Genomic DNA, 11,294 nt, shown 5'->3' with positions numbered 1-11,294 from the left:
TAAAATACTTTTTATTATTGAAATTCACCATCAAATTTCGCATCATGAGTTTTAGCTTGTACTTCAAACTCAATTTGCAAGCAAAACTTTATGTCACACTTAGATTTTAAATTATATTGAAGAGATAAATTAGATTTTAAATGTAATTTCTTGAAAAGAAATTACATGATTTTAAATGATAAAGTCACCAGAAAACAATATAAAATGTATTACTGATCTCAAAAGTGTTCACACTCTTGCTACAAAGCTTTCCTGTGATTTAAAACAAGTCATTTACTTTTAGTGGTCTTGTGTTTATAGCTATCAACAATTAAAGTTAGTCTAATTAACTTGAAATGAATCACAGCTGATGGCAGGATTGTCTCATCATTGGCATCTTTTCATTAAAGGCATAGCAATGTGGACAAAATAATTTCATTGTACAAATATTCCAGAAAGGAAAAGGGTACAAAGCAAAGTATTCACACAATGTACAGTTATAAAAGGCATCAATATTTGAGGGAAATGTATGGGGCACCAGAAACAATACTGAAATTTGATGTTTCCCTAAAAAATGCTACAAACCAGTCATGGAGGCTGCCACAAAGCCAACAGCAAAAATTAAAAATAGCAGGGTTTTCTGTAATTACGGACTGTGCTAGGCATGTTACAATTGTAATGTCTTCTAAAGCCCTATGGGAGATGTGATGAAACCAATCAGCCTTAATTCATAAGTGTTTAGCACATCATCAATGTGCCACATCAAAAGAATACCATGTGCATATTGAAACATGGAAATATAGCATCATGATCGGAAGTTAATTTTGTTTTGACTGAACTGCATGTTTTTGTCAGTTTGAATTAAAATTTTGAACAACTCTAAGTATTAACCAGTTTTGACCAAAATGTGCAAGGGGTTTGAATGGCCAAACAAAATCTGACAGAATGTTTGTGGTGTTTTCTAAGCAGGACTGAAGGCAGGAGATTGCCTCACAGTCTGACATATTTAGATTACTTATTCATGCAAGAGTGGACAATTATTGCCAAGCCAAGATGTAATATTGTGGTAAATAACTACTAAAGAATACTGCATATGCTGCTTTTAATAAATAAATAAATAAATAAATAAATCTGTAACATATGGTGACTACTTTTATTTTATATTGACCAAAGTGGTTTAGCAGCATTTAGACTTGTATTCTAAAAGGAGTAAGAAACTGAAAATAAAAGCATTCCCCATAACAATTTATTAATTTAAGTTCAATAGATTTATTTATTTATTTATTATTTTTTTTATTTTGTTTTTTTACAGTTTTTAAGTTTTAAGTTGCAAAAAAGCTTAAAAACTCAAGATCAATATTTTTAGTTCACCTTCCTGAAATTGGATTTCTGTTTTCTGTTGTTTGAGCCTAACCGGCTGCCATAGGTCAAACGCTGTTCGGTTGAAAAGCAGAAGCTCTCCCCGTCCCATGAAGTGTTTTTCTTTCACAATAAAAGAACATTGACACAAAACGAAGTTCACTACAACTATTTCATTTTTTGAAATACATTTATCCGATGACTATGTGATAAATAAATTGATCTACTTACATCTAAAAACATTATTGATGCCCATCGTGTGATTTACAACAGCTTATCTTCTTTTATTTTGGAAATTAAATCCCACTATTTCCGGTTTGACTGTAACTCGTCTCAAATGGTAAAATGTGTCTTCTGTGCACAGTTCAATGAGGTTTTACGATGTCTTTCACTTTACGGTGTCTTTCACAGCTGGATTGAAGAGTAGAAGGTGAGTTAAGAAAATCCCTTATTACAAAATTAGATCATCTAAAGGTTAAGAACTTTGGCATGTTGGACTCAAAACAACAATGTTAAAACAGAGTCAAAACGAACTTTAGTCCCCGAAACACATGTAAGAATCGATTAATTTAGGGAAATGGAGAGCCTTACACGCTTAAAAAACAGTAAATGTGTGAGCATTTATTTGTGTTAATATACTTTTTTAGCGTAACTCATAGTAACTCATTTGTCACTAAAACGGCTTTTGTCGATAGTGGCAAGTTAAGCAATACAAATTATGTCACGGGCATTAATTTATTTTGCAGAGTAGTCGTTACAGCTTTCATATGTTTTAGTCAAAATAAAAATGATTATTCATGGCACTGCCTAGCTGCGTAATGTAGTGTTTTCCTCAAAAGTCTCTGTATTATGCTGTAACATTAACTCCAGTTAATTAGTGGTGTTTTTTTCTCAGACTGATCGCTTTTAGCTTGTTTTGTATTTGGGCATATGCACTGTCCAGTAGAAGTATTTTTACCCTTTTACTTTTCACCTTTTGTCATTTTACATCTTTAAGTTTTTATGTATTGTTGTGATCTTCTGTGATAGATCAAACCAAGGTATTACATATCTGTGAGATGGTTTAAAAGCTACTTTGTGAACACAAATCTGAGAAATGTGACATGAATTTATTTTCAGTCAGGACTGAATACATCAGCATCAGCTGCAGCTTTTGGAATATTTCTTTACCGGATTTGCACAGCTACAGACTAAATTCTTCATTGCAAAATAGCTCAAGCTCAGACAGGTAATATATAAATCGTCTGTGAATATACATTTTTAAGTATTCAGATTTTAAGTTCAATTTAAAACTTTGAGTAGTAATACAGTTTAATCTACCAGTCTATTGTACTTTTGGCTGTAGGTTTTGGTTTGTTGTCTTGCTGGAAGTCCATCCTTCTCTGCAAGTACATGTGTTGTTGCCACTTACAGGTTTTCTTCCAATTCGTTTGTTCCATCCGTTTTACCATCAATTCTGAGCAGTGTCCCATTCACTGCGGAGAGCATGAATGCGTCCTCACAGCTTGATGCTGCCTCTAGCTGGTTTCACTGGTGAGATTGTGTTTTCAGGATATTGTGCAGTGTTAGTTTTCCATTATGTATAACATCATGTATAAGGATGCAAACAATTAACCGACTTACAATTAATTGTTGATTTATGGTTTCTTAGATTTTTAAAAATCTAATAAACAGTTAGATGGTTAGATTAACTAATCGATATGAAAGTAGTTCATATTGATTCACTAGGCCTTCCTTTGGTGTTGCAGTTTGCCTCCACTCATTCTGAAAGTAATTGGTTGCATATAATTTTATTTAGGGGTATCAGAGAAGAAGTGTTTGAATTAAAATACAACCTTTTTCAGATTTTGCTTTGCTAAAAAAAAAACAAAAAACAACCCCCAGAAATTTTCTTCCATTTCACAATAATGCACTGCCTTGTATTCATGTACCATGGGAAATCCTAATAAAATGTATTGCAAATTGTGGCAGTTACTACTAAATTCAACAACGTTCAAGGGTTGCAAATACTTATGTAAGGCACTGCAAACCGCTCCAGTTTTTTAACAGTATAATCTCAAGTTAACTGGATTTTCATGTGTTCAAATTGTTTCAGCGCGACACACTGATGGCCACACGTGTGCTGTGTCGGCGGGTCTGCTCCCTCCCTGGCTGGAGAAGAAGCCTCACCCAAGGTCAACACATTCACACCAAAACAAGGGAAGAGATAAGCGATCAGGAGGAAAACAAGAATGTGTCAGATGTTTCCTCCCAAAGTGGATACAAACTGTACTACAATCCTTCGTCATATCATGTTGCAAGGACCTCTGCTAATTCCCCCTGTCAGATGGATAGCTCTGAAGAGGAGCAGTTTTTCAGTGCTTCCTTTTGGCAGCAGAGCAACCACTATAGCGTGAGTTGCTCACGGCACCTCTCAAGCTCCAAAAACACACTTCTTGATTTAGCTCTAAACAAAGCATCTGAAACCGAAGTGCCATCTGTGTCGTCCTACAACAGGAAGCCAGTCACACCAGATGTTAAAGTTGACACACGAGCCTTCCTTAAATGCAGACCAGAGTACGCTTCCCTGTCCCTTGACCTCACCCAGCGACCTCAACCAGTAGAATGGGTAGAATTGTTGCCACTCCTTCAAAAAGTGTCTGTTTTAAGGGGCAGGATGAAGCCAGCTGACGTGTTGCAGTTTCTCTTGGAGCTCAGCAAGTTGCACCCAGACAAGATGCCTCTGCTCCAAAGTGACCAGCGGTTTGTCATGCTTCTCCGATATTCTGTCGAGCACCTCCGTCTCTTCTCTGAGCTACAGCTGCTGGAGGTGTTACAATCATTTGTGTGGCTGGAGATACCCTCGTCCCACACCGTGCTTGAGGTTTACGAAGCCGAACTGAGCCGCCGGGCCAACCAACTGACACTACATCAGTTATTATTAGCTGCTGACTTGTGGCGCTGTATTAGGAGACAGGTGCCACAGTTCTTGCAGCGTCTCTTTGAGTCAGTTCATCTTTATTTGGGACAAGTAGGAGTCCCTGAGCTGGTGCATCTCCTTTACATAATAGGCGAAGGTAGGCACTGTCCAAAAGACTTGATTTATATTATACAGCCACTTATCATGCGTCATTTAGCACAAATGCATCCTGAGGAGGTTGGCGTTGTATGTCTGGGACTCTTTAAAGCCCAAACCTCACTTCCAGAGGGAGCAGTGTCTCGTATTGTTGATAAGGCAGTCTCTGTTGTGACTGAGATGGGTGACTTTGCAATGGTCAATGTGTTGAAATACCTGCGTTTCAGCTATCTTTTTCACAGGACATGGTTGGAAGCCATGGAAAGGGAAGTTCCTCAACGGGCTCATCGGATGGGAGTCCAGGGCCTGATGCATGTGACTTTAACTTGTTCAGCTCTTCATTATCGTAGTGATAGCATCCTGACTTCTATTGCAGAGAGAGTCCCCTCTCTTGTGCCACATTGCAGGAGTAAGGACTCAAGCAAACTCCTGTGGGCCTTTGCCACCTTAGGGTTCCTTCCAGCTCAGAATCAGAGTTTTTATCCGAGCCTGACAGATGCCCTTAGGCAGAGGAAAGCCGAGTTCCAGCAATACCCCGAACACCTTTTGACTGGTCTTCTAGGTTTGGCTTTTGTTTCTCAGTTTCCAGAGGATCTCGTTACATTAGCTCTAAGTCCTGAGTTTGTCCACTTAGCACTGAGAAACTCCAAGCTAGAGCTGAAAAAAGATTTGTTCACCTTGGATGCAGCTGTGGCTCTGGAGCTCCCTCAGTGGAAAGGCCCACGGTTGAGTGGCGAACTCAGAGAAGAGGTGGCGGAAATGCTGTGGACGTTCGCACAGTCGGACGTTTGCCTGAAACCAGAGGTTTTGGAGGCAGAATCGGCTCTTCAGGATCTTCTCGGAGGAGACAAATTCGTATGCAAAAGAATGATCATGCCGCATACTCGCTCCATCGATCTGGAAATACATCTGGACCCCAAAGGACAACCAATACCTGTGAACCTACTGTGCCCTAAGCAGAATCCCACAATGGTTCCTTCTTCCCAAAGCTGGGAGAAAATAAACTCAGGAGTAACGATCACAGACAACCTTTTAGCCCAACTAATAAAAGGCAAAAACTCCACTGAGCTTCCTCCAGCAACTATAGCAGCTTCCTCAGTTGGAGAGACACCATGCCAAAAGCTACCACCTGACGAAGATGGGAGAGTATTTGACTCGGTTCTAGATTTTACCAATGACATGATAGAAACCCTCACCAAACCCAGCCGCAACAACCGTACTCACCGGGACTCGGTTCGCCAAGACATTAAAAACTCAGTCAAAATTGCTGTCCAGATCTCAAACAGGAACCACTACTGCATACAGTCACAGCAGCTGCTGGGGCTTCATTCCATGAAGAGACGACACTTGAAAATTGCGGGATACAGGGTGGTAGAGCTGAGCCATTGGGAGTGGTTTTCAATGCTGAGGAAAAGCAGGGCACAGAAACTGGCATATCTACACTGCAAAATCTATGACAGTCTGTAAGGATTCATAAACCTCTAGAAAATTCATGTTGAACAGTGTTGCAAAAAATGTCCTGCGTTCTGTTGCATCCTGAAATCTTAAGTATTGTGCAAAGTACAGAAACATCCACCAAGTAGATAATTTAGTTCTTCTGTTTGTTTTGTATGTGCAATGGATTTTCAAACTGTATTCACATCTAGAATGGAAGGTTATTTGATTATTATACAATAGGACCATTAAAACAGTTAACTTTATTTTTATACCTTTACTGTGACATAAATCCTATACAAACATTTAGCAAAAGAAATGGGGAAAGAAATGTTAAAATTAAAAGAGTTGTCTGATTTCCTAAGGGCACATACCCTTAAGGTAATAAATTAAATGCCCATTTTAATTCAAAAACGGTAAGTATTCTGTTTTTCATTGCAATCTTTTGCAAAAATTAGATTATGAATCCATCTTTTTGTGGACAGTCCTCTTTAGGTGGGCAATTTTGCTTGGACTCCTTGTTATGCTGGGCAAAAAGAGAGAAAACTTGTGTAACTTGATCTTCTGGACAAATAACTGAGGGCTTTGAATTAAAACAAACTAGTATTTGTCACTTTACATAAAGTAATTTCCTTCATTTTAACAAAACCAATTTCATCTGGAAAAAAGTAACCCCATACCATGATCTGTTGGTGCGGATTATTTTTATTACTTAACATACCAGAATTGTGGCCCAGAAATATACGTTTGCTTTCATCAAATCATAACCCTTTAGAATATTTTATTTAGGGCTGGATGTTTTCTTTGGAAGAAAAGGCATCTGTTTTGAAACCCTGCCCCTTAGTCTAGACATACAAACACAACGAGGGTTGTTATTGTATTAACAACATAGTCAGTATTTTTTTGAATGTTGCTCCTAGCCTCTTTGCAGTCTCGCAGAACGGCGTCCATGCTGTTGCTTCACCACTTTTGGAGACGTGTGTGGTTTTTGATTTCTCCGTTGTCCCACATCTTTTCATGGTACTGCAGACTGTTCTCACTGTGCCATACTGCCATGGAATTTATTTAGTATTTTTCTACTAACTGAATCAGCTAGATGACTTTCACTCTGCAATTTTTCTCCCAGCTGTGGCTTTAGCTTAAAGACACATTCTGAAAAATCTGTCAGGGCACTTAAGCCATAGGTGTGAACGCAAGAAAACTGATTGTTAAAATTGATTCAAAAGGCGCATATTTGTTCTGGGATCTGCACACCAGTTGCTTTTGTTATTTGAATTATACAGACTAAAAATCATATTCAAGGTGTAAAATGTTTTAATCTAATGGAGACATTTTTTTTTTTACACCACAAACCCCTGACGGTTTGTTGAGTTGTCCTTACTTATGAGGTCCACTTGAAAAATGTTTCATAATGATTTATTTCTTTGCTATTTCAAATCTGCATTCCACCCTTGTGAAAATATGCAAATTAAATATGATTGAACTGCTCACTCTGTGTCAGTACTGTGGTTGCCAACATTTAACGTGGGTCTTACAAAACATCATTTTTATCATTTTTAAGAGGAATTTCAGGTAAGATACCTCTAACGCAAATGTCTTATGAATATGAAGATTTTGAAACATTATCTGATGTTATTTTCATGTGCAGGCTCCTGTTGAATTGAAATTAAAACTGGAGGTAAATATAAAAGAACAGGTTCATAAAATGTACTAATTTGTAAAAGCTCATACTACTAAATAGCTGAGGAGAAAATCTGAAGGGTTAAATAAATTGAGGTGTATTAAAAGTGAGAAAAAAATGAAATAACCACATAGATACCATAATTGGGTATTTCCATTTGCAACAGTATTTAGATTATGTGGTAAGAAAAAAAAATATTTTACTACAATCTTTGCCTGCCACATTAAAGTAAGACTTTTCAGTAGATGTTCTCAGAAGTGGTCATTGATGATGAAAAGCAGGACAGAAGTTGTCATCTGCAAAATCTCAGAGTGTATAATGACTTAAGTTATTGAAGGAAACTTTATTGCACATTTCTGAAGGTCTTTTTCACTCTGAAAATTCTGCGCATGTGAAAAATACACAAACATCTGTTAGTAAAGTATGTATTAGGTAGATACTTTGATCACTTAAGGTTTGATGTTATGAACTTAAATATTTTTAAATAAGTTTTATAGGTATTGTTTGCTCTGTGCGTCGAAAAAGGCACCATTTTGTATGCACATTTAAAGTTTTTGCACACAACTTTACCAAGGACACCAAAAATAATGGAGTTTTTGCTTTCTATTTGACTCAAAGTAAGTATTTCTGACATTCTGTTAACTTCAATTGCTTGTGCAAAACGTTATTTACCAATACAATGCAAACTGGGCATTGCTTAAAATCTCATTGACGGTGTCTCGGCGTACCAAGCGACAGACTGGTCACAGCTCCACCGATCCGGGAAAATGCATTCTATCACAGTAGAAAAGAACTGATCCTCTCGCTGAGTTGACCTCCCTCAGCTTTTGGCAGATGACTTTAATCTGGAGGTCATCTGCCTGTCTGTCTTTTTCCCACTCCGCCACATGGAAATTTAATGTGTGTCCCCCCACACCCTTTCTCATGCATCATTTTTGAGGTGGAAAGAAAACACAGGAATAGATTTCTTCTTGAACTTTATGAAGATTTTACTTTTTGTATTTGTATAGCAGTGAAGTGCTACAATTGCTGAATAATTGTAGGTGACTCAGAAGATGTTTTTTTTTTTTAAACAGAAAAAATAGCCATGTCTGAAGCTGCTTTGAAACCATTTGATTCAGAATTTATAGTATATTTTCAGAGCGTACGTGACAACTGAAATGATTTGCAGGTGCTGAGGCAGGTGCTGTTTTGTTTTTGTCCTCATTTGGAAGCTGTGATGAATCTCGGATAAAGAGCACACAGTTGTGGTCTCCCTAAATTTTATACCTTCTCCATTTCCCTTTGTGCCACTGACAGCGGTGCCTTTGATCATCTTGTTGGCTGTTTTTATAATGTTGGAAAACAAAAGCAGCTTCAAGGTTTCCTGTCAGAGACAAATGTCCAAAATAAAAATAAAAACAATGAGCAGGAAGAATTCATTTTGAAATTATTTCTTGTCAGGCACAATTAGTTTCTTTAGAAATGGTAAAGGGAATCACCTGAGCTGAAACGAAAACACCTTCTTAGAGCTGCTGACACTGGAATTGATTGTCAAATTGTCTCTTTCTTCAAACTAATCAGTCTTATAAAGCACTTTTGACAAGGACACATAAAAGTGCTTTGAACATATACAAACAAATAAGCATACCAAATAAATTAGCTAAACGAGGCTAAGCTGAGGAGTTAGCCTTGTTTAGCTAACTCATCATCAAAACAATTGTGCTGATGAGGAGTACGAGACACTGAAAGACAAAGATCCTAAGAGGCATGTGTTATAAAATACTGATGTATGTGTTAAAATACTATCAAATAGTAAAAATTCAACAAAATAATAAAATAAAAAAAAGAAAACAAAAATCTGAACGTTTCAAATTAACCTGGCCCTATGGAGAGGCATCATGTGCCTATCGAAAGAAACCCAAGAACACTCGTTGAAAGTCATTAACATCTGTCAGCATTGACAAGTTTACAAAGTCATTTATCCTGTGAATAACAAAGAGATCCGTTATCCACAAATGGAGATTGAATAGTATTAAACCTATACTATTCATAAATTATACTATTCATAAATTGGGATAAATTTATCCCAATTTATCTTGGGATAAATTCCCAAGACCATGGCAATAACTTATCCAGGAAGTCACCCAGGAACCTAGAACAACGCCTAAAGCACTGTCAGGTTAACTTGCTTTAGATAAGGTCAGGCCTCATGATTCACCAATAAGGTCATCTCATTTCCCCGCACAAAAACATTCTGATGATCCAAAGACTTTCAAGCAAATATTTAGTGGACAAGAAAAGCAGATTTGTTGCAAGCATCTTGCTGAAAATTATGGAATCAAATTCTGGTCTCTAGCAGAAAATCTTTCATAAATATACCAGGCTCTTAGTTCATAACCCTATTTGGTTTAGGACAGTGGTTCAAAGTACACCAACAAGTGTAAGTCTAAATAGCTTAGAAAGAGCCCCAAAAATTCTGGTTTTGGAAAAGCTAGTCACGATCCATGCTTAAAGTCTGAGTGAAATATTGTGGTATGAGCTTATGTGTGAACCATATGGTTTATGTTTTTAGTCTTATCAAAATATATTTCTTGTAGTTGATTTAGGAAATATAATAAATAAGTGGGACTAACAGGTCATTGAATGCTCCTTAAAATCAGTTCTAAAAACACACACACATTAACCTTAAAGCGACTTTTCCTCTTTCCGGGCTTCATCTACGGTCAAGTGGCTAAAATAAGTTACTTCCTTATTATGTGCATGTTTAATCATAGTCTATATCTTTCCTGAATATTGCAGTCTGTGTGCATAAAAGAGCAGTAGAAACTAGAAGTGGAGGGAAAAAAAAAATCAACTCCCCATCTGTCCTAATTTTGTGGGAAAGCTTGATAACCCCCAGGGGGTGCAGCAAAAGAGGCTTCTCAATTCCTCCTACCTAATCAGGATGAAGGAGCAGAAATTTTAGTTGGTTTGATGTGCTATGACTGAATGCTGCCAGCAGAGGGAGATGTTTACCTAGAGAACGTCTCATATCGAAGCTTAATGACTGCTTGTGTAGTTCACATTAGTTTGCTTTGTAGCATGTTCACCGCTGCTACGAAGCTTATCTGCTGTTATGCAGTTTTAGCTTTAGGATAACACACCGAAAGAAAATGGACACATTTTTTGTGTGAAAAATATGTTTACAACTTTGATTAATTGCAACACTAATCGAAGTTAAAACAGGAACATACTCAAGGGCATGAGGTGCATTTTGATAAGGCTGAAGGAAGTCGGTGAATAACTCTGATATTCTTCACAGATCTGAGGAACTACAAAAGAGAAGTCAAATTTGAACACTTTCAAGTCAGTGCCTCCCCTGCAGCTACAAATTTCACAGTTCTGGCTTTGCAGAAAGCATGCTTTTGAAGTTGAGAAGATTTAATTTCTCATTTGGCATCATCATTCTATGGATTCAACTGCAACTCATTGCATTGTCGAACTTGTTATCTGTCAAAAAAAGATGTTTGTGTTTTCGGGTTGATGTTGCAGACAAAGCTCAGTGAAAACGGTCTTTCTGTTGCAGAACAACAGTTTGCAAAATTCGTAAGAGAGGAATTCTCAAACTTTTTATTACAATTACCACCTCAAGAAATCATGAGGTTTCCAAGTTCCACCATATTTAAAATCAACATGTTGCTTGCGCCAAAGCACAAACTTTTTATGGTTTTCTTTGAGTAATCTCACCAATCTTTCACAAAGATCCGATGTGTGCAGTGCAAAACAAATAGTTGTCTTCTCTATGACAGCAACATTTCTGCTGTA

The 11,294-nt window shown here is 37.3% G+C and overlaps 1 protein-coding gene across 1 annotated transcript; it reads left to right on the top strand.

Annotated features, from left to right (window-relative positions):
• The first annotated feature begins 1,661 nt into the window (after positions 1-1,661).
• Positions 1,662-7,317, top strand: fastkd5 (FAST kinase domains 5). Its single transcript, XM_007546411.2, has 2 exons — positions 1,662-1,768; positions 3,434-7,317. Exon 2 carries the CDS (start codon positions 3,446-3,448, stop codon positions 5,858-5,860), a length of 2,415 nt encoding a protein of 804 aa, XP_007546473.1. The 5' UTR covers positions 1,662-1,768; positions 3,434-3,445; the 3' UTR covers positions 5,861-7,317.
• The last annotated feature ends 3,977 nt before the right edge of the window (positions 7,318-11,294 follow it).

The sequence above is a fragment of the Poecilia formosa genome, unplaced genomic scaffold (genome assembly GCF_000485575.1).
Source record: "Poecilia formosa unplaced genomic scaffold, Poecilia_formosa-5.1.2 Scaffold16, whole genome shotgun sequence".
Taxonomy (NCBI): Eukaryota; Metazoa; Chordata; class Actinopteri; order Cyprinodontiformes; family Poeciliidae; genus Poecilia; species Poecilia formosa.
Note: the sequence above shows the minus strand (reverse complement) of the source record. Positions and strands in the feature narration are given on the sequence as shown.

Coding starts and splice junctions, on each gene's coding strand:
- fastkd5 (XM_007546411.2), top strand. CDS start 3,446: ATGGCCACACGTGTGCTGTGTCGGCGGGTCTGCTCCCTCCCTGGCTGG.